Source organism: Peromyscus californicus, unplaced genomic scaffold, assembly GCF_007827085.1.
Source record: "Peromyscus californicus insignis strain IS unplaced genomic scaffold, ASM782708v3 Scaffold_20__1_contigs__length_68692818, whole genome shotgun sequence".
Taxonomy (NCBI): domain Eukaryota; kingdom Metazoa; phylum Chordata; class Mammalia; order Rodentia; family Cricetidae; genus Peromyscus; species Peromyscus californicus.
In genome coordinates, this window is record NW_026294503.1 from 62,915,981 (window position 1) to 62,938,365 (window position 22,385).

Here is a 22,385-nt window from a genome sequence, read left to right on the forward strand (position 1 = left end):
TTTCTCCGCCTTTCCTTTACCATTTGTCTTTTCCTCTTCAAAGGCTTTTTGAAAATTGGAATTTCACACTTAGAGAAGCTAGGCCTCCAGGCGGGAAGATGAGGCCTTCTTTTCCTCCACGGTGACCTGGAAGATCTAGACCTTCCTCTCAGTTTGATAACTTTCCACAGGGCTCTTCTTGGTTATAAGTCTCCCTTCTCTTGCCGAATCAGAATGCTTGTGATTGCTAATTTCTCTCTGGTCTTTTGATATGTATATAAATCTTGGAAACTTACCGCCAGTTTCATGACTTAGAGAACTGAATGTCCATCCTTAAGGAAGATGGTGCCCCATCTCTCGGTCTGGGGGTGTGGTCAGAACCTGACTCCAAAAAGTTAAACTAATGTCTTCTTAAAGACATAGGACAAGCTTACTTTTCCCTTAGGTAACACCAATTAGCGACACAGGGTCCCCTTTCCTCTCCAGCACAGCCCCTCCCCCTTCTTAAAAACTATTTTTGTTCAGCTTACAAAGTATTAAGGTCTACAAAGTAGATCTCATGAGGCCTTTTCTTACCCTCTTGATTTTTGTTAATCGTCTTGACCTTTCTCTTCCTGTACTCATCCATGCTTAAACCTTCCCAGCTCCTGGACCATCCCTTTGCTCTCTCCCCTCACTTGAGCCCCTCCCCCTACACAGCCCTGGACCCCTTTCTAACTTCCTTGTTCCTACAGACGGTCCAAGTTAACCACACAAATCTGCAAGTTTGACTCTAGGACCCACACGTTCTAGAACATACATCATTTATCTTTTTGTACCTGGGTTACCTCAGTATAATGTTTCCCCGTTCATTCCATTTTCCTACAAATTTCATTTTTTAGTGATGAATAAAATTATATTATATATAGCTACTATATTTTCAATGTCCATTCTTCAGGCGATGGGCTTCTAGGCTGATGCCATTTTCTAATTATTATGATTATCCTGAGCCTCTGATTCAGGATCTAGAGCCCTGTGTATCTGCCCAGAAGTGTTACAGCTGGATCATGTTAGTTCTCTTTTCAGCTTTTGGAGACACCTTTGCAGTGCTTTTCTCAGTGGCTGCACCACTTTACACTCCCACCCACAATGAATGAGGGTCTACTCTCTCTGCAGCCACAAGAGTACTTTGAAGAAAAAGGCTGGCATCATTCTTTCCTTTTATTCTCTAAACACTTTTTACACTTATTTATTTTTGTGAATGTGTGCGTACACAAGCGCCTACATGCTACAGTATCGATAAGAAGCGCCAAGGACAACGTGTGGGAGTAGGTCTCCTCTTGGATCTTCTTCCATCAGTATGAGTTCCAGAAGTGCCTTACTTGCCTTACTGCAAGCTCCTTTACCCGATGAGTCATCTCACTGACCCAGTCATTTATTTCCGTCCCTCCCTCCCTTCCTCCTTCTTTCTTTCTTTCTTTCTTTCTTTCTTTCTTTCTTTCTTTCTTTCTTTCTTTCTTTCTTTCTTTCTTTCATGAGACATTGTCTCAATACATAACACCGACTGTCCTAGAACTCACTCTGTAGACCAGGCTGGCCTCGAACTCACAGAGATCCACCTGCCTCTGCCTCCCGAGTGCTGGGATTAAAAGTGTGCACCACCACCACCACCTGGCAGACAGTTTCTTTTTGCTGTATAGATGCCTTTTAATTTCACGAGGTCCCATTTGTTGCTTGTTAGCTGGAGCCCTACTCAGAAAGCCCTTACCTATACCAGTATCTTGAAGTGCACCCCTACTTTCCCCCCCCCAGCATCTTCAGCATTTCAAGTCTCATGTTGAGGTTCTTGATACATTGGAGTTCATTTTGGGACACCTGCAGGTAGACATCAGTTTCCGCAGAACCATTGGTTGAAGAGGCCGTCTTTCTGCAAAGTGTGTCTTTAGCATTGATCTTAGTTTCTTTTCCCATTGCTGTGTGAGATACCCCAACAAAAGCGGTAAAACAGAAGGAGTTTATTGCAGTTCACAGTTCAAGGGCGCACAGCCTATGATGGCTGGGAAGGGAAGGCGGCAGGAGCTTGAAGCAGCTGGTCACAAGGTATGCACACACAGGAAGCAGAGAGCGATGGAGGAAGAGTGTGCTCTGCTACCTTGCTGCTTCCTGTACAAAACTGGGAACGGTGCTGCCCACCTCGAGTGTGGCTCTTCCCACCTCAGCTAACCTCATCAACATAGTTCTTCACCGGCATGCTCAGAGGCTGAACAATTCCTCACAGGTATGCTGGAGGCTCGACCCCCAGGCGATTACAGATCCTGTAAAGTTAATGATGCACACTACCTTGGCCTCTGTCAAAAATCAGATGGCTGTAGTGACATGGGATTTTGTCTGGGTCTTCTAGTCAATTCCACTCATCTGCATGTCTGCTTTGGTGCCAATATCATGTTATTTTTAACTAGTCTGGCTCTGTCATGTAACTTGAAACAATGTTGCAATACTTTAAGCGGTAATCCTTTTGCGCAGACTTGCTTTTGTATTTCCATATGGATTAGATATTTTAGTCTATTTCTGTGATGAAGGGCCCAGGGATCCATTTGCAAGGGCAGTCTTCTCATCTTCTAGCATCTTCCTCAGTTTCTCCCTTCAGTGTTTTGAAGCTTTCACTGTAGAGGGCTTTGTGTGTGTGTGTGTGTGTGTGTGTGTGTGTGTGTGTGTGTGTGTGTGTGTGTGTGTGTGTTGAATGGGATTGTTGCCTGCATTTCTTCTTCAGCATGTTGTCATTGGCAAATAGGAAGGCTGTTGATTTTTGTCTGTTAATTTAGTATCCCGTTGCATTGCCTAGAAAAGCTCTCGAAAATCCCTCTGGTGCGGACTTGAGTTCAATCTCCAGTTGTAATAGTTTTAAAGTCTCTCGTGCCTGTTTAACCTCCTTGTAGGTTTTTTTTCTTTAACATGTAGACTCTACCTGTATTGCTTTTTCTACATATCAGTGCTGTCTCATTTCTTTCTCTTTACCAGATTTCATACATTTTTCTGATTTCTAGATACTCACAAGAATGTAGTGCCATGGAGCGAAGCTATTGCCGTGAGTCTGCCGTTACGGAGGGCAGGCAGCAAGTGATGCGCAGGATGCGGACCGAATATTGTCTCTGTTTGATGGCCTTCCAAATGGAGCGCATTCCCACTGTCAAGGAGCACTAGAGAAGCAAGAAACAGCCTATCCCTTTAAAAAGAAAACCTATCTGTTATCAAAGGGGCTTGAAAAATATGCCATTTGAAAACAAAGAAGACCACTAACAACGGGGGTCTGGTTAAGGGAAGAAGGTCGAGGAAGCTGGAGAGAATCAGACAGAGGCTCCTGCGGTGGCAGAGTGAGCGTGGGTAGTGTTCCTCGGAGTACCAAGAATAAAACACATCTATTTACAGTGAGAAGGCAGGGGAAGGGATTTAATTAGGAATTCAGTCAAAGATGGAGGAGCAGGAGGAAGGCAGTAGGGTGGGCGGGCCATGATTTGGGTATTGTAAACATGAGGGAACCAGTGGCTTGCGGAGCTTGGTAGGGGCACTTCCTTATATGGAAAGGCAGATGGTTGTGTCACTGAAAGAAACCGAAGGATTTAGAAGAAGGGGTTTGAAACACTGACCTCCCCCACCTGCCCTCCCCAGCAACACACAAACAATAAAGCTATGTAGTGTTGGCATTTGGGGGGTTTAATGGAGGGTAGTCAGTCCTGAAACCATATACGAACAACAAAGACAGACTCAGTAAGTTGTATTTATATATATTTGTGCATACACATACATACATACATACATACATACATACATACATACATGTTACAATAATAAAGAAAAAGAGGCTATCAACATGGGGGTGTGGGTTTGAGGGAGGATAGCTGGGAGGGCCTGGAGGGTGGGAAGAGGAATGTAATTCTTTTTCAACTAAAAATACATTTAAAAACAAACTAATATGGCATATTAAAAGGTTGAAAGATCATTTATTCCTCAATGTATGTGCAAAACTTATCCTGGGGAATGGCGTGTAAAAGAATTATACAAGCAAGATAGAGTTCAATGCACTTATTCACTGAATCCTGAGGAACACAGAGGAAAATTTCAGGAAAGCCTCACATTTTCTTAAGGAAAGTCCATGGAAAACCAACTCTGGAAATGAAGTCAGAAGTGAGCCTTAGACATCAGGAGGAACTTCCAGCTCTGAGCCTGGTGCCAAGGAAGCTGCAAACTCTAGATCCTCTCCAGAATTGGAGAGCAAGGGCTGGGAAAACTAACCATTCGCCCCTCATTGAAGGAAACTTCTCCAGAGGGCTTCCTTCTGGGCAAGTGCAGCCTAAGCCAGGTTGCCTCTCCCAAGGGCCCTCCCCATGGCCCCCTTCATTTCCTTGTTGCGGAAGCTGTAGATGATGGGGTTGCACATGGGCATGATGATGGTGTAGAGGAGAGAGAAAGGCTTGTCTTTGTCAGGCCCATGGGTGCTGCGGGGATTCATGTAAGAGAACATGGCTGAGGTGTATAAAAAGATGACCACAGTCAAGTGAGAGGCACAAGTGGAGAAGGTCTTCCCCCTGCCTGAGGAGGAGGCTCTGCTGAGGATGGAGGTCAGGATGCGGGCATAGGAGGTGACAATGAGCACCATGGGGCTGAGCAGCACCACGATGGCATCAAGAAAGATCAACTTCATGCTGAACTGAGGGTCCCCACAGGAGAGGGCAATCACTATGGGGGCCTCACAGAAGAAGTTTTCTATGTGGTTGTCTTTGCAGAAGGGATTCCGGAATGATATATACTCAAGGAAGATGCCATTGACCATCCCAAAGATCCAGGAAGAACACACCAGCCTGACACACACCTGCTGGCTCATGATCTGGGCATAGTTCAGTGGGTGGCAGATTGCAACATAACGGTCATAGGCCATGAAAGCCAAGAGGATGCACTCGGCTACACCCACTAGAAAGACCAAGTACATCTGGGTCATACAGGAGGCAAAGGAGACCGTGTGGTCCTTGGTCACCAGATGGATCAACATCTGTGGGATGGTGGTGGTGATGAAGCAGATGTCCAGGAAAGACAGGTGTCCGAGGAAGAAGTACATGGGGCTGTTGAGCCTGGGGTCAGTCCAGGTGATGAAGATGATGAGGCCGTTCATGGCCATGGCGAGGCTGTAGAGAGCCAGGAAGAGGCTGAAGAGCAAAGCTCGGGTGGAGGGGGAACTCTGCTCAAAGCCCACGAGGATGAACGCGGTCACTGTGCTGCTGTTCCTCAGGTCGGCTGTCTGGGGCCTGTTTGAGGAGGGGGGCAGGAAAAGCACAAAGGACACAGTTGTGTGGAAGGTGAGATGTTCCCCTGGACCCAGAAGCCCAGCAAGAGGCTTTCCCTGGTGACAGTGACAGTTTGGGAACTTAGCAATCTCTGGTAAGAAAATGCCAGGGTCACCAGAGGCTCTCTACATAAATTCTAGTTTTAGAAGTTGAGGAAGCGATGGTTCCCCTTTAGTCTCGATCGCTGAGATGCTCTGTGAGATGATGCATGTGGTCCAGGTCCTTCAACATCAAAGGACGGCTTATGGCCAGGATATGTTCAGAGGGGAAAGAATAAAATAGCTGTGCCTGGGGCTCATGTCAGATGAGGGAAGTTCAGAACCCAAGGGATGGAGTGTGTGATGGAAGGAAGCTGGTGATTAGCTTAATGAGGGTCATTTGTAGGATCCACCTGAGATATTTGAAGGCATATTGTGTAATCTTTTTCTTTTCATTTCAATTCATTTCCTTCCTTCCTTTTCTCTCTCTCTCCCTCTCTTTCTACCGTCCACTCTTTCTTTTTTGAGACCAAGTCTCATGTAGCACCAGATGGTCTTGAACTCTCTATATTGCCAAGGATGGCATTGAACTCTGGCCTCTATTTCCCAAGAACTAGAATTACAGGCAGATGCCATTATAGCCAACATGAAGATGGTATTTTCTAAATGAGGACGACATTCAGTCATTTTGTACCTATTTGAGGTGCTGAATGGACTGAGCTTTTGGGGGAAACTAAGCAGGGCTGTCTCTAAAGTGGGAGTGGCCAACAGGCGGTCATGTCTAGCTGTCTACTGTGATGGATCTTTCCTCAGACTCACTCTCTGGTCATGGTTGCTGCTGTACACCAGAGACTACACAGCGCACGCTGGAGATTAGGATTGCTTGTATTTTTTTTTTTTTAAATCAGGAAACCCCTTTCCCTCAGCAGTTGGAAGTTACCCACTATTTGGTGGAAATAAATCAGCCATCCTCGTGAGAAAGAATCTCTGTGCAGGCCACACACGTTCCAATCCTTTTGCCTCTGTGAGTCAATGGTGTTCATGGTACATCTTCAGAGACTTAGCTCTGACCACTGTAGCTTTCGGGAAGTCCCCACATTCACGCTAAATGGTTGTGCTTTTCGTCTTGTTTGGAGTTAAGATGTATGACATGCTTGTAAAGGCCCGGTGCACCTCGGCTTCACCTCCTTCTACCACCAGCTTTTTTTTTTTTTTTCCTATTTCCTTTTCTATACATCCTCACTCAGCCTTCGCTGTAAGCCCACTGTTCCCTTTGTCCGCCTCCTTCCATTTCTCACTCTGGGAAGCAGAAGACTCCCTCTAAGTGAGGTTTCTTGGTCAATCAAGGCCTCACCTGGGCCTGTTCCTACCATCTTCACGTTGGAAAGTTCTGGTGCCTAGGACTACCTCTGGTGGTCTGGAAAGGGAAGGGAAGGTGAGGACACAGTTTAGTACAGGCCCACAATCCTGCACTCAGCAGATGTGTTGGGACTAAGCTAACAAATGGTTGGGCAACATCAGTCTTCAGTGAGCTACAATCCACAGAATTCTTGGACTTGGCCAAGAAGAAGTTGGGATTTAACTCAAGGACGCACTAAGCGCCACTGAAGGACAAATGCTTGCCCGTAGTTCACTGAGAAGGAATAATATTCTGTGCTGGCCAGCATTGAGTGCCTTGGTAGATACCAGTAGCAGTTGGGCGGTCAGGTGTCCGCGTCAAGACGTGGGATGTTGGAAAGCAAACCACACCTACCTCATCCCGTGGCTCTGCTGCTCAGGCTTTGTCACTGAATCACTGTCCCTAGTGACAGAGATGGCATGGTGTTTGAGGAGGAGATGCTCCAGGGAGGAGGGTCTGAGCTGGGGGGCCACTCTGGAAGACAGTGGTGTCTGGTGACCTTTTCAGTTCTTTGACATCAATGCTATTGTAGACAAATGTCTTCTTAAGCAATATTACCACACTGCATGTGTACAGCACATTATGGATCAGGGAGAGCTGTCTGCCTCACATTGCCATTTGGTAATGCACACTCTTCTCTGCCTGCTTGTCAGATTGTGTGTTTTGACTCTCTTGCCCCTTTAAAGTTGTTTCTTTTTTTTTTTTTTTTCCAGATGGTTGTGAGCCACCATGTGGTTGCTGGGAATTAAACTCAGGACCTCTGGAAGAGCAGCCACTGCTCTTAACCTCCGAGCCATCTCTCCAGGCCCCCCTTTAAAGTTTTTGTGCCCATGCTTGACTTAAAAAATCCTATGCTTGCTGGGCAGTGGTGGCGCACGCCTTTAATCCCAGCACTCGGGAGGCAGAGCCAGGCGGATCTCTGTGAGTTCGAGGCCAGCCTGGACTACCAAGTGAGTTCCAGGAAAGGCGCAAAGCTACACAGAGAAACCCTGTCTCGAAAAACCAAAAAAAAAAAAAAAAAAAAAAAAAAAAAAAAAATCCTATGCTCTTCTGTTGATTTAAAAAGCACAAGAAAAAAAAAGAAAATGTTAATTCTCTAGTTTTAGAAAAGCATTAGTATTCTGTTGTAGAAAACAAACAAACAAAAACATTCTTACTCTCAAAAAACATTATTCTGCTGAAGAATGTCTTAAAAATGAATTGTAGAGGGGGCCAGAGAGATGTTTTGGTGGTTAAGATCACTTGCTGCTGCTCATCAGAGGACCAAGTTTGGTTCCCATCACCTACTTCTGGTGTCTCAGGACCATCTGTAACTCCAGTTCCAGTAGGTCCGATGCCTGTGACCTCTGTGGGCTCTTGCCCTCATATACACACACCCACATGTAGACACACACCTCCACATAATTAAAAACAATAAAATAATGAAATGGAGCCTGGAGAGATGGCTTAGCAGTTAAGAGCACTGGCTGCTTTTCCAGAGGACCTGGGTTCAGTTCCTAGCACCCACATGGCAGCTCATGACTGTTTGTAACACCAAATTCAGAGGGTCTGACACCTACCTTCACACATGCAGGCAAAACACTAATGCTCATGAAATAAAAATAAATAAATCATTTAAAATAAATAAGTCTTTAAAAATAAAAATAAAATAATTCTTAAATTTTAAAAATAAACTTATTTTGTTATTTTTTATGTGTATGGATGTTTGCATACACATATGTCTGTGTACTCCTTTTATGCATGGTCCCTGCAAAGGCCGGAAGATGGTGTCAGATCCCCTGGAACTGGAATTATACATGGTTATGAGCCACCATATGGGTGCTGGGAAGTGGACCTAGGCCTGCAGGAAGAGCAGCCAGTGCTCTTTCCCACTGAGCCATCTCTCCAGGCCTAAAATAAATCTTAAAAATAAAAACTAAATGGTAGACTGCTGTGGGATGTTCTGTATGGCAAATGTGTTGCTCTGATTGGTCAATAAATAAATCAATGATTTGCCAGTGGCCAGGCAGGAAGTATAGGCGGGACAAGGAGGAGAATAAAGCTGGGAAGTGGAAGGCTGAGTGAGAGACACTGCCAGTCACCATGATGACAAACAGCATGTGAAGATGCCAGTAAGCCACAAGCCAGGTGGCAAGGTATAGATTTATAGAAATGGATTAATTTAAGCTGTAAGAACAGTTAGCAAGAAGCCTGCCACAGCCATACAGTTTGTAACCAATATAAGTCTCTGTGTTTACTTGGTTGGGTCTGAGCGGCTGTGGAACTGGCAGGTGAGAGAGATTTGTCCTGACTGTGGGCCAGGCAGGAAAACTCTAGCTACAGTAGACATTGTTGTTACATCCTCTGCAACTAATCTTAAGCTCTGAAATGTATTTACAGTGGGTTTAATTAATAGTAATGGTGATATCAACGTACGTGTCTTTCTAGATGATGTGTCTGTATACATTCACACATACATTTCTGGGACTTTTTTGCTAAACCAGAAGAGCATCATAATTGTCCTCTACAGACTACATAGGGAAAAAGCACTGTGCACAAGTACATTGAGTCCCTGTTCTAAGATTGGAGGATCTGTGATCCCTTAAATTAGCAACAATTTTCAAAGTAGTTCGTATGCACCATATTGTCTGAGCCTGTATTTTGTTAATATCCCTTAATGAGGCAATTCAGTCTCATTGAAGATTTGCTGACTAGTTATATTGGACAATGAGCTGCACATGGTTTGGCAGTAGAACAGGACAGAGAATGAACTCTCTGTGGGTCTAGTGTTGTCATAGTTAACTGACCCATTGTTCTGATCATTTCAAAACCACCTGCAAGTAAAATAAGAACTTCCAAAATGTCCAAGAGCATCTCAGAGGAGCAGCTGTTTGTACTGGGGCATCAGCTATGTGAGAGTGGAAACTGGTCAACCATGGACATAACAAGGTAGATGAATAAAATGGTAGGCACTGTTAGGTAGGGAAGAGAGGCACCTCTCATATTTTTGCTATTTCCTTCCACATGACAGGGATCATCTGACTTTCTTTACTCCATCACAGAGGACAGGAAGTGGCCACCTGAGTGTTTTGTTTTTAATGAGAAACTTGTTACTTGTGTTCTCTAGGGTGGGTGTTACCCCTGTTTAGGAGGCTCTGGTGCTTCCAGTAGCTGGTGAATGAGCCAGCCTAACTGCAGGCACACAGAAGTCCACGTTGGCTTGTTTGTTGTTGTTGATAAAGGTCATATATTGACTCCTCTCTCTGTTGACTCCCCCTTCCCCCTTTTCTTCAGTTTATTCAGTACAAGATGAAAGAGCAGTAAGTACTTACTGGGCCCCTCAAAGTCCCAAGTAGTTATTGTTAACACTGATGTTATCCCATACATAAAAATACACTGTAAACAATGAAATATGATAGAGTTTGGGTTGTAATGAAAAGCAGCTCTTACACCTGTCAGAATGGCTAAGATCAAAAACACTGATGACAGCTTATGTTGGAGAGGATGTGGAGTAAGGGGAACACTTCTCCACTGCTGGTGGGAGTGCAATCTTGTTCAGCCACTCTGGAAATCAGTATGGCAGTTTCTCAGAAAATTGGGAATCAACTTACCTTAAGATCCAGCAATACTACTCTTGGGCATACACCCAAAAGATTCTCAACCATACCAAAAGGACACCTGTTCAACTGTATTCATAGCAGCATTATTCATAATAACCAGAACCTGGAAACAACCTAGATGCCCCTCAACCAAAGAATGGATAAAGAAAATGTGGTACATTTATACAATGGAGTATTACTCAGCAGTAAAAAAAAAAAAATGAAATCATGAAATTTGTAGGCAAATGGATGGAACTAGAAAAAAATCATCCTGAGTGAGGTAACCCAGACCCAGAAAGACAATCATGGTATGTACTCACTCATAGTGGATATTAGACACAAAGCAAAGGATAACCAGGCTACAATCCACAACCCCAGAGACACTAGGTAAATGGAGGACCCTAAGAGGGACACACATGGATCACCCCAGGAAGGGGAAATAGTTAAGATCTCCTGGGTAAACTGGGAGGGGAGGTTGTAGAGGGGAGAGAATGGGGAATGGGAACATGAGGGATCGAGATGGGCGAGTTGTGGGAGGGAGGGAGAGGGAAAGCAATGAAAGAGATATCTTGATAAAGGGAGCCATTATGGGGTTAGGGAAAAAGTTGGTACTAGGAAAATCCCCAGGAACCCACAAGGACAACCTCAGCTAAGACTCCTAGCAATAGTGGAGAGGGTGCCTGAACTAGCCTTCCTCTGTAATCAGATTGGTGACTACCCTAACTGTCATCATAGAACCTACATCTAGTAACTGATGGAAGTGGATGCAGAGAAGAGAAGGGAGGAGGGATCACAGGAGCAAGTGAGGTCAAGATCATGATGGGGAAAACCACAGAGACAGCTGACCCAAGCTGGTGGGAGCTCACGGACTCTGGACTGACAGCTGGGGAGCCTGCATGGAACTTAACTAGGCCCTCTGCATGTGAGTGAATGTGGTTTGATCTGTTTGTGGGACTCCTGGCAGTAGGACCAGGATTTATCCCGGATACATAAACTGGCTTTTTAGAGCTCATTCCCTATGGTGGGATACCTTGCACCGACCTTGATGCAGTGGGGAGGGGCTTGGTCCTTCCCCAACTTGGTATGCCAGCCTAGGTTGACTCCCCAAGGGAGGTCTTACCCCCTATGAGGAGTGGATAGGGGTGGGGTGGGTGGGAGGTGGGGGGGGATTGGGAGAAAGGAAGGGAGGGGGAACTGTGGTTGGTATGTAAAATGAAAAAAATTTAAATAAAAATAATCAATCAAACATGAATTGTGTGGGGGATTTGATGATGGGGGATATGGGGGTATGGGAGAATTGAATAGGGGATATGCAGGGCAAATATGATATTTCTTTGTACACATATATGAAATTCTCAAAAATAAACATTTTTAAAGGTAAAAAAGAAGAAAAGAAAAGCAGCTCTCAGTCAGTTACACTATGTGGCAGATCCTGAAAAGGAAAGGATTCTGAAGCCTTCCATGTTCTGAATGACAGCACAGGGTGGGTGAGCTAAGGGTGAGGTCTCCATTCACAACTACAGAGGAATGAAGAACAGAGTGTGGTACTACAGACCAGACCTGAGGGAGACGTCGCATGCCAGCATGAAGCTCAGGCTCTTGCTGTATTTCCTGAAGATGAGAGACAAGAAGATCTGAGAGCTTGGTGGAGCCCTGACTGGATCCGTGAGCTCTACCTTCAGTGAGAGAGTGTCTCAAAACCTAAGATGGAGAGCAAAGGGAGGAGACACCAGACACGGATCTCTGGCCTCCATCTGCATGCATATGTACATGAACATGTGTAATGCTGCGCACACGCGCACGCACGCACACACACACACACACACACACACACACACACAGAAAGCAACTTAATTATATTAAAAAATAAAGGACTTGGATAGACACTTCTCAATGTAAGAAAGATACATAGTCAACAGGCAAGTGAAAATATAAAGTTCAACACTACCGATGATCAGGCAAGCACGCTCTAACTCCAGTGACGTGTGGCTTCCACCAGCTAGAACGGTGTGTAGAAGAAGGTAGAGGGCTGGAGTGATGGCTCAATAGCAAGATCATGAGCTTTTTGCAATGGACCCAAGTCTGGTTCCCAGCACCCACACAGGGTGGCTCACAACCACCTGGAATTCAGCTCCAGGGGGTCTGACACCTTCCTCTGGTCTCCGTGAGCACGGCACTCATGTGCACAGCCTCCTCCACATGTCCTCATAATTATCTATAAACATGCAATCCTCTGGTCTCCGTGAGCACTGCACTCATGTGCACAGCCTCCTCCACATGTCCTCATAATTATCTACAAAAATACAGTCAGGACTAGAGAGATGGCTCAGCAGTTAAGAATGTACACTGCTCTTCCAGAGGACATGAGTTTGGTTCCCAGTACCCTTGTCTGGCAGCTCACAGCTGTCTGTAACTCCAGCTCCAGGGGACCTGCTCCCATCTTCCACAGGCACTAAGCTCACATGCATGCAAGAGCACGCACATGTGTGCACACACAAGCACAATTAAAATTAAATCTAAATAAAAAAATACTAAGAATTAAATCATATAATTAAAAATAAAATCTTAAACAAAGATATGAAGTATTGGCAAGGATGTAAAGAAAAAGGGCCCTTTTTGCACACTGTTGGTAGGAATATGAGTTCAGCTGTTATGTTAAACATTATGGGGGTAGCAAGTTCAAAATATACGTGTCATTTGATGCAACATACTTAAAGGAAATTAAATTAGCATGTTGAAGACACATCTTTGCCACAGTGTTCAATGAAATGTTGTTTACAATAGTTATGAAATAGAATTAATGATCGTATCCTTCAACAAATCAACAGACTTTTTACAAGTGTGGTATTTAATAATGAAATAGAGTTCAACCTTAAAAAATTATGAAATCCTTTCATTTTTGTATAACATGGACTAAACTTAAAGGTATTGTATGTGAAATCAATAGAAATTAATTCATTAATACCATACGATATCACTAATATGTGGTATCTAAAACCCCATGTCAAAGGCACAGAGAGCAGAGAGGCGGTCCTCAGAGGTAGGGGTTAGTCTAAAGACATACAACTTGAGAGAGCCATGAGAAATAAATTCATGAAATCTATTGTACAACATGATAACTACATTTGATAATTATACAATTGAAAATTGCTGAGTAAATAGTTTTTAACCATCCTTACCTCAAATGGATACTTTTATGAGGTGATCAATACATCAATTGCCTAAGTTTAGCCTTGTTACAATATACGCATAAGTGGAAACATCTTGGGGCACTAGGGATGTAACTCAGTAGGAGGGAACCTTGTCTACTAGAGGCAAAGCTGTGGTTTCAATCTTAAAAACGTCAGAAAACAGACAAACAAGTGAAAGAAACCATTTGTTTGTCTGAGGCTGGCTCTCACTAAGTAGCTCTGGCTGTCCTAGAGCTCACTGTGTAGACCAGGCTGGCCTAGAATTTGGAAAGCTCCACCTGCCTCTGCCTCCTGAGTGTGGGATTAAAGGTATGTGCCACCACATCTGGCCAAGAAACGTCATGTTTCACAACAAGAATATATGTGGCATTTATTTGTAAATGAAAAAAATTCTTCTTTTGAGTCAGATTTGAAGCACAAAGTGAGGGGACATTGCTACTTGAAGCTAAGTGCCTTAGGGGTAATTATTTTTCTTGCATATATAGTCTTTCCCACATAGGCTATCATTTGAAAATGACCTATAAAGCTAATGTTTACACTGAAAAATAAAACACATTAATGTTTGTGAAAAAGAACACATCCCACCTTTAACCCCCTCCCCAGTGAAGACACAGGGACTTTGGTTTGGGTTAGGTGTGTCTGAAATTCAACTCTAGGGGTGAGCTGACAGGGTGTCTCAAGAGTTACCCCTAGGAAATGAGGATTAACTAAAACTATAGAATTCGTTTTGAGTCAGTTTCCTTTTGTCTTCCCATGGCTTCACCTCACACATCAAAGGACTGCCTCAGAGGTTGCCTGGCCTCCCACTCACAAGCCCCAGCTGCCGTGGACATCTAGAGAAGGAAGAGCCTCACCCTCCTTCTCCTCCACTCTCCCCTAGTATTTCCTGCTTCTCATTCTCGGGGAGTTCTCTACACCTCACTTGTGTGTTTGTTCGTTTTCTGCTTTAAGCACTCTTGCCTCTTGCCTGGCTCCGATAGACAATGGAAACACCAGTCCCCCCCACCCCCAGAAAAATCCCCAGTAAAATGTGCAAGGCGTGTCCTTTATCACAATCTCTGAAAGAGAACCATCCATGAGACACTTCCTAGCCTCCCCTTCCACAGGGAAGAAGGGAAAACTATCAACGAACTAGAAAGCACTAAGACGTACAAACGTAAAGACAGAGGCTTAGGAAAAGCAAAATGAGAGAGAGAACACAGCCCGAGAGAGGGAGGGTTTGCAGTAAACAGTACAGGAGGAAAGGTGTGGGAAACCAAGGGATTCAAGTGACCAAAATATAACGAGCTGTGGAAACGAACAGGTCAGCACAGAGAAGCACAGTAGGAGAGATTCCAGGAGCCTCCACCTACAGACGATGAGAAGAAATGAGACAAAACCCCAACATGGAGAGTCACGGGGGGGGGGGGGGGGGGGGGGGGGGGGGGGGGCGGGGGGGGGGGGCCGAGGGCTGGCAGAAGGCCTCGCATACTTGGGTGCTGATGCAGAACCAGAACAAGGGAGCCAGGTCTAGCAAGAAAGACTGAGCTGCGTTTTCTTCCTTCCCAGCCTCCAAAACTGGACTCAACAAGACAGGGGAACTCTCCCTGGGCCTCAGTGGTGTGGTTGTCTGACCCAGCCAGGAGGGCAGGTGAGCAGACTGAGATCCTGATGGATGTGTGTGTGTGTGTGTGTGTGTGTGTGTGTGTGTGTGTGTGTGTGTGTGTGTGTGTGTGTGTTGGGGGCGGCATACAGAGGAGTGTGTGATACAGTGAAAGATCCAGGACAATGGAGACTCTGGGAGACTCTAGAGAGAGAAACCGAGCAAGGGAAAGGTTAATGGAGTCGAATCTGTGACCTCTCTCAATGGCCACCGCATACAGAGCCCTGTGTGATGGGAATGCTGAGAAACCCAGAGAATGCTTGGCTCTGGTGACAAGGTCAGAGACAAGGTGAGCTCCAGAGTAGAAGAGAGTTCATTCACTGACCTTGACCCTGGGGTTTGGGACACGCTGATGAGGACATTGTCTGTGCTGGTCTTGGATGCAGAAGAGGAATCCAGCGGTTCAGAGTGAGGGTGCAGGACATTTGCTGCAGACTAGCTGTGCACTTATAGGGCTGGCCACCTGGGTTCCTCTCCCCGCCCCCCTCCTTCCTATCTCTCAGGTGTGCTTGCCCGATCACATGACCCCTCCCCCCCCTCCCGGAGACAAACAGGAGCTTCTAGTTGGTTACTATGGCAGCCGACTGTAAGAAGGCCAACTCTTCATTCTTGAGGCCTGACCATTCCAAGTGTGTCCCTGGGGAGTAGTGTTACTTGGTCCTTTTTAAGGCTCCCTTGTGAGGCCATGTTCATGGAAAGTGGCCTTGAGGGCCAAATATATTTCCAGGTTTTCTTGAGAAATTTGTGTTCATCTGTAGCTAAGAAACCTGGTAAATATGATCCTTGCACCCCCATCTTCAAGTCAGGAATTCCTTTCACTCTTTAAAACATATTTTTGAGATTGTAATATAATTACATCATTTCTCTCTTCCCTTTCCCCCCCAAACCTTTCCATATATCCCTCCCTTTTCTCTTCCAAATTCATGACCTCTTTTTTCATCAATTGTTATTGCATGAATATATATGTATATATATGCACATATTATGTATTCCCAAATATAGCCTGTTGCATCCATATAATGTTCCTTGTGTGTATGTTTTCAGGGCTGACCATTTGGTACTGGATAAGCAACTGGTGCGCTCATCCCTGAGGAGGGTCCCCTCTCCTGCTCTCAGCTTTCCTCAGTTGCCTGTAGTTCTTTGTGTAGGGTTGAGGCCTAGTGGGCTTTTCCCCATCCACTTTGGCCTGCTCATTAGTGTCCGCCTTGTTTCGGCATGTTTGGGTGGTCATGTTGGTCTGCCTTTACTGGTACAGTTTCTGATGTTGCTAGAAGACACAGTCTCATAGAAGAGTCCCTGATCTGTTGTGGAATAGAATATTTGTTTAACTAGGCAAAGATGTGTTACATTTGTTTATGCTATATTTGTCTAACTATGTAAAGATGTGTTACATTTGTTTATGTTGCATTTGTTTAACTATGTAAAGATGTGTTACATTTGTTTATGCTATATTTGTCTAACTATATAAAGATGTGTTACATTTGTTTATGTTGCATTTGTTTAACTATGTAAAGATGTGTTACATTTGTTTATGTTGCATTTGTTTAACTATGTAAAGATGTGTTGTACTTGTTTTACCTTGCCTGCTTAAGGCTCCTGATTGGTCTAATAAAAAGCTGAACAGGCAATAGTTAGGCCATAGAGAAATAGGTGGGGCTGGTGACCAGAGAGAATAAGTAGTAGTAGGAGGAATATAGGCTCAAGAGAGAACGAGGGAGAAAGAGGGAGATGCTGGGGTCAGCCAGCTGGGTGGCCGCCAGACAAACACAGAGGGAGCAGGAAAGCAGAACACAGAAAATGAAAGAAAGGTAAACACCTCGAGGTAAAATGTAGATGAAGAGACCAGGTTAAAATAAGTTATATAAGAGCTAGTGGGACAAACCTAAACTAGGGCCAAGCATTTATAACTAATAATAAGTCTTTGTGTCATGATGGGGGGGGGGGGGCTGGCAGTCCCAGAAAGCCTGCTATGCTGATCCGCTGGCTCTTACAATCTTCCTCTGCTGCAATGTTCCCTGAGCCTGAGGTGTGGGAGTGTTTTCTAGATTGAGACTGGGCACCACAACTCTGCTTATGATGGGTTGTGGTTTTATGTAGTGGTCTCTATCTGTTTCAAAGAGAAGTTTCCTTGATGAGAGGTAAAGACTACACTTGTCTATGGATAGATGGGAAAATGTGCAGATTGCTGGGAGGGATTGTGGTGGTTTGGTAACTTAGTGGTTGTAGGTTCTCCCCCATTAGCCATGAATCCACTAGCAATGAGTAGTAGGCCAGGTTTCCACTACCAGGCATGGTCTCCTTGTTGAGTGGAACTTACGTACAATTGGAGAGCAGTTGGTATCACCGAGGTATGTGCCACTACAGCACCCTTAGGCTTATGGGGCCATCCTGGTTGTTGATGTGATTCCTAGATGTCATAGCTAGGTAGGATTTTTCGTTGCCTCCCTTCTTTGGAAGCTTGTATGGCACCTTCTGGTACCATGAAAACTATTCTTCAGAGAGGGGACATTCAGGTCAGTTCAACTCAGGGACCGCTGGGCCCTATTTCTGAAGTGCATGGTGTCTTCAGCAATAGGGACTAACCTTCCACTTCTTGGGGTTGTATAGTGGTGACCAAGGTTACTAGCCATAGGCTGTATGTTTTGGGGAGTCTCTCAGACACCCCTGGCTAACAACTTAAATTCTCATGTCTGATACTGGGAGTTTTGTTAGGTGGTCTTTGGCTCTTGGAGGGAGCACCGTCAGCTCAGATGGGAAAAGTTCATTAAAACTATATATGTATATTTATACACTGAATCACATTACCTTATGGGGTTTTTTTAAGTAGTTAATAGTAGGATTTCTTGAGTCTCTTCAGCCATTCATATTGCTTTTTCACTTCCCCTCCTCCTTTTGTGTTTACCCCTCCTCCCTTCCCTAAGGAGCTCCCCTTTCCAGTTCCCCATCATATCAGTTGTAGCCTGTTCCCCTTTACCTCTTCCCACCTTCTTCTGTATGTACCACCTTCTCCCTCCCTAAAGAGCCCCCTTCTCCCACTTCCCTGATCTTATACTTGTACCCCACCCCCCCATGCTGGCAATCATCCCATTTCACTTTCCTGGTTTCTGTAGTTACTACAGCCTGTGTATTCACATCTGAAGATTTGGAGCCTCCCAGAGAGAACTTTCTGGGCCTGAATTTCCTCACTCAACAGGACCTTTTCTAGTTCCATCTGCGAACCTGCAAAGTTCATGATTTCCTTTTTCTTTACAGATGACTAGTATTCCATAGTGCATATGAACCACAATTTCAGTATGTACTGATGGATTGTAGGACATTTAGGTCATTTCCATTTCCCATATTTTGTGAATAGAATGGCAATGAAAATGTCCAAGCAAGTATCTGAGTAGTAGGATGTTGAGTCCTTTGGGCATATGCCAAGGAGTGGTGTAGCTGGGTCATTGGTAGATTTGTTTTTAGCCTTTTGAGAATTCTCCATACAGATTTGCAACCCCGCTGACAGTGAATGAGGTCTCCCTTTCCCCCTCATCCTCTCCAGCATTTGTTGTCTGCTGTCTTGACATTTGCCATTCTGACTGGGGTAAGATGAAATCTCAAGGTTGTTTTGATTTTCATTTCCCTAATTGCTAGGGATGATGGACATTTTTTTTGAGATATTTCTTAGCCATTTTCCCCTTCTTTTAAGAACTCTCTATTTAGGTCTCAGGCCCATTTTTTGAATGAGTCCTTTTTTTTTTTTTTTTTTGATTCCTTGTTGTTTGAGTTCTTTGTATAATCTAGATAATAATCCCCTGTCAGATGTACAGTTAGAAAAGATTCTCTCCTTTTCTGTGGGCTTCCTCTTTACCTGGATAATTGTTTCTTTTGCTGTGCAGAAACGTCTTAGTTTTAAGAAGTCCCACCTGTCAATTTTTGTCTTTAATTCTCGGGTAATTGAGTCCTATTCAGGAAGTTTTTTCCTACGCTTACATCACGCAGGGCGCTGCCTACCTTTCTTCTCCCCGTTTAAATGTCTTGGAAAGTTTCAGTTTTAGATGTGTGTTTCATGTGATATTACTTTCTGTGCAAGGTGATGGGTACAGGTCTGACGTCATTCTTCCGCATGTGGGCGCCCAGTTTCACCAGCACCGTTTGTTGAAGATGCTTTCTGTTTCCAGTGTATGTTTTTGGCAGTTTTGTCAAATTATTTAGTGTCTGAAGTTACATGGGCTCATGTTTGGGTCTTTGATCTTGCTCCATTGGTCTAAGTGTCCATTGTTTTGCCAATAGCATATCATTTTTATTAGTATGGCTCTGAAGTATATCTTAAGATCTGGAATAGCAATACCTCCAGCATGGTTTTATTTCTGCTGAGGATTGTTTTGGCTATCTTGGATCTTTTATGGGTCCCTATGAGTTTTTTTTTTTTTTTTTTTTTTTTTGGTTTTTCGAGACAGGGTTTCTCTGTGTAGCTTTGCGCCTTTCCTGGAACTCGCTTTGGAGACCAGGCTGGCCTCGAACTCACAGAGATCCGCCTGGCTCTGCCTCCCGAGTGCTGGGATTAAAGGCGTGCGCCACCACCGCCCGGCTCCCTATGAGTTTTAAGATAGTTTTTTTTTCCTTTCTGCAAAGAATGAGATAGGGATTTTTATTAGCATTGAATTGAATCTGTAAATAGCTTTTGGTAGAATAGTTATTTTCACAATATTAATTCTACCAATCCACAAGTATGGGATGCCTCTCCATTTTCTATTATCTTTTTTTTTTTTAATCTCTTTCTTCAGAGGTTTAAAATTTTTATTGGCGAGGTCCTTCACTTCCGTGGTTAAGTTTATTATACACCAACAACAAACATACAAAGAAGGAGATCATGGATACAACCCCATTCATAACAGCCCTCAAATAAAATAAAATATCCTTGCTCTATTTTGCTTCTCAGTCATAATGTGTTTCACCTCACCTCATGCTCAGGCAATAGTATGCTGCCTTGCCATGTGCCTGAAAAAAAAATGAAGACAGTCAATCAAAATTATCAACCCAAACAAATCTTCCTTCCACATACATTCCTTAAGTATTATGTGATAATTCGGAAAAGACTCAAACCAACCAAACAAAAACTAACACAAATGAATTAGAAATAAGGAACCATCTCAACTTTTAAAAGAAGTTAACATAACTTCAGTACCAAATCTGACAAAACAAAGTCAATCATTTTTCTTAGAATTATAGTTACAAAATTCTTACAAACTTTTAGCAAACTGCATCTTACAATGCACTAAAAATTAATACCTTATATTATAAATGGAGTTTATCATGATGATTCAAAATTGATTTGACATTAGAAAGTGAATTAATATAAATCACCATATCAACAAATAAATGAAAATGATAGATGATCTCTGTCATCTAGAAAAATCCATCTATTTGATTGAAAATTCACACCTGTATTTAATTTTTTAAAAAGCTTTCAGCTAACCAGGAATATAAAAGAACTTTTTTTTAAAGCTGTTAAGATTACAGACTAATAACTATAAACCCAGTTCCAGGAAAGGATTACCTGTCTTAGAGTCGTTGGCCAGGAAAGTCCCATAGACCTCCAAATATCACAGAATTTGACAATAAGCCCCTGTTGCTGAAGATACTACATACTTGAGTCATACAGCATAGAAAAACCAAGTTGGTAACTGACCTGGAAGCATCATTCCCGCTGGCTAGCTTCACAGTGCCAGAAAGTGCCATAAGTGCTACCAGAGGAGAAAGGTCATCGCCAATCTCACCCAGCTGCGCACCTCTGAGTCATAATAGCGACAGCCTGACGTGACCACAGGCTCTGTCACAAATGTCATGGGAGTAACCCACCACTTTCTGGTTAGATTTAAGGCCCATTGCACAAGATAAAACCTATACCTAACAACGTTATTAGAACCAAGAACCTGTGACTAGACAGTAGGTTCTCACACCCTTCTTCTGCTAAGTGGACGTAGTGGTAAATGGACTTCTAACGATTTGCCATCATAACCGTAGATGAATGCAGCTCTCATCAGAGGAGCTTCTGTTCGTGGTAGATGGCAAACAGCACAGAGACCTACAGCTGGTCATGGTGCGGAGAATGAGAGACTACAGAATTCTCAACCCTGGAGGAAACATCCGTACCACACCGCCTCCTTTCAAGGCTTCAGGATGATTGCAGAAGAGGGAGTGTAGAGGTGGTAAGATCCAGAAGAAGTATGTGACTTACGGGTCAATAGTCTTTTCCAGACACAACAGGGAAACTGCACATATAAACTCACAGAAGGGACAGCATGCATGAGACCTACACAGACTCAAGCCAGACAAAACCCAGCAAAGCTGGGCAGCGGTGGCGCACGCCTTTAATCCCTTTAAAGTACTGGGAGGCAGAGGCAGATGGATCTCTGTGAGTTCGAGGCCAGCCTGGTCTACAGAGTAAGTTCCAGGAAAGGCGCAAAGCTGCACAGAGAAACCCTGTCTCGAAAAACCAACCAACCAACCAACCAAACAAACAAAACCCCACAAAACACCAAAACAAACAAACAAACAAACCCAGCATGGGAGGGGAGACGGTCATGAACTCCCACCCCTCGCTGAGGTGCTATTGACAGTTGGTAGATGCTGGGAGAGGGAGCATCAGTGCTCTTGAAGGATGTGGCCCATGGTAGGTTGGCCACACCACAGTGGATGGGCACACACCAAGGAGTATACGGGCGAAGCAAATTGGACTTCATGAGTTTTTTTTTTTCTTTTTTTGAGACAGGGTTTCTCTGTGTACCCCTGGCTGTCCTGGAACTTGCTCTGTAGACCAGGCTGTCCTTGAACTTACAGAGATCCGCCCACCTGCCTTTGCCTCCTGAGTGATGGGATCAGAGGTGTGAGCCACCACCGCCCAGCTAAGTTTTTTTTTTGAGGACACAAAGTTACGTGGGTAGGGAAGGAACAGTGGATCTAGAAGAAGTTGGGAAGAAGAAGTAAATATGATCAAGATACATTGTATAAAATTCTCAACGAGCTAACAAAAACTAAAAAAGTTGAAAAGATTAATGCGGAACCTTATAGAAAACATCGTCTGTAATAGTTATCATTTAAAAAGCATTATCTTAAAGAGGAGATAAACCTATGATGGCCATCATCTCTACTTTTACTCAGTATTGTACTGGTGGGTTCCATGCAGAACAATAGGGCAGGAAATGAAATTGTGTATGAATGCAGAAATTAGCAATGAAATTCTCTTCAAGTACGGGTAATTTGATCATAGTCCTAGAGACACTAAAAGAATGCGTGGATAGCTTGCTGAGTGAAATTCATAGGG

At 44.0% G+C, this 22,385-nt stretch overlaps 1 protein-coding gene across 1 annotated transcript; it reads right to left on the reverse strand.

The window, feature by feature from the left end:
- Positions 1–3,003: 3,003 nt before the first annotated feature.
- Positions 3,004–20,907, reverse strand: LOC128116180 (olfactory receptor 10AD1-like). Its single transcript, XM_052747383.1, has 2 exons — positions 20,839–20,907; positions 3,004–5,419 (listed from the first exon to the last, which is right to left on the reverse strand). Exons 1-2 carry the CDS (start codon positions 20,905–20,907, stop codon positions 4,307–4,309), a joined length of 1,182 nt encoding a protein of 393 aa, XP_052603343.1. The 3' UTR covers positions 3,004–4,306.
- Positions 20,908–22,385: the final 1,478 nt, after the last annotated feature.

Bases quoted from the DNA above. Each gene is read 5' to 3' on its own strand.
- LOC128116180 (XM_052747383.1), bottom strand. From the start codon at position 20,907: ATGACATTTGTGACAGAGCCTGTGGTCACGTCAGGCTGTCGCTATTAT. The intron at 5,420-20,838 runs GTGAGATTGGCG...GAATTTATGTAG, and splicing joins ACTCAGAGGTGCGCAGCTGG to AGAGCCTCTGGTGACCCTGG.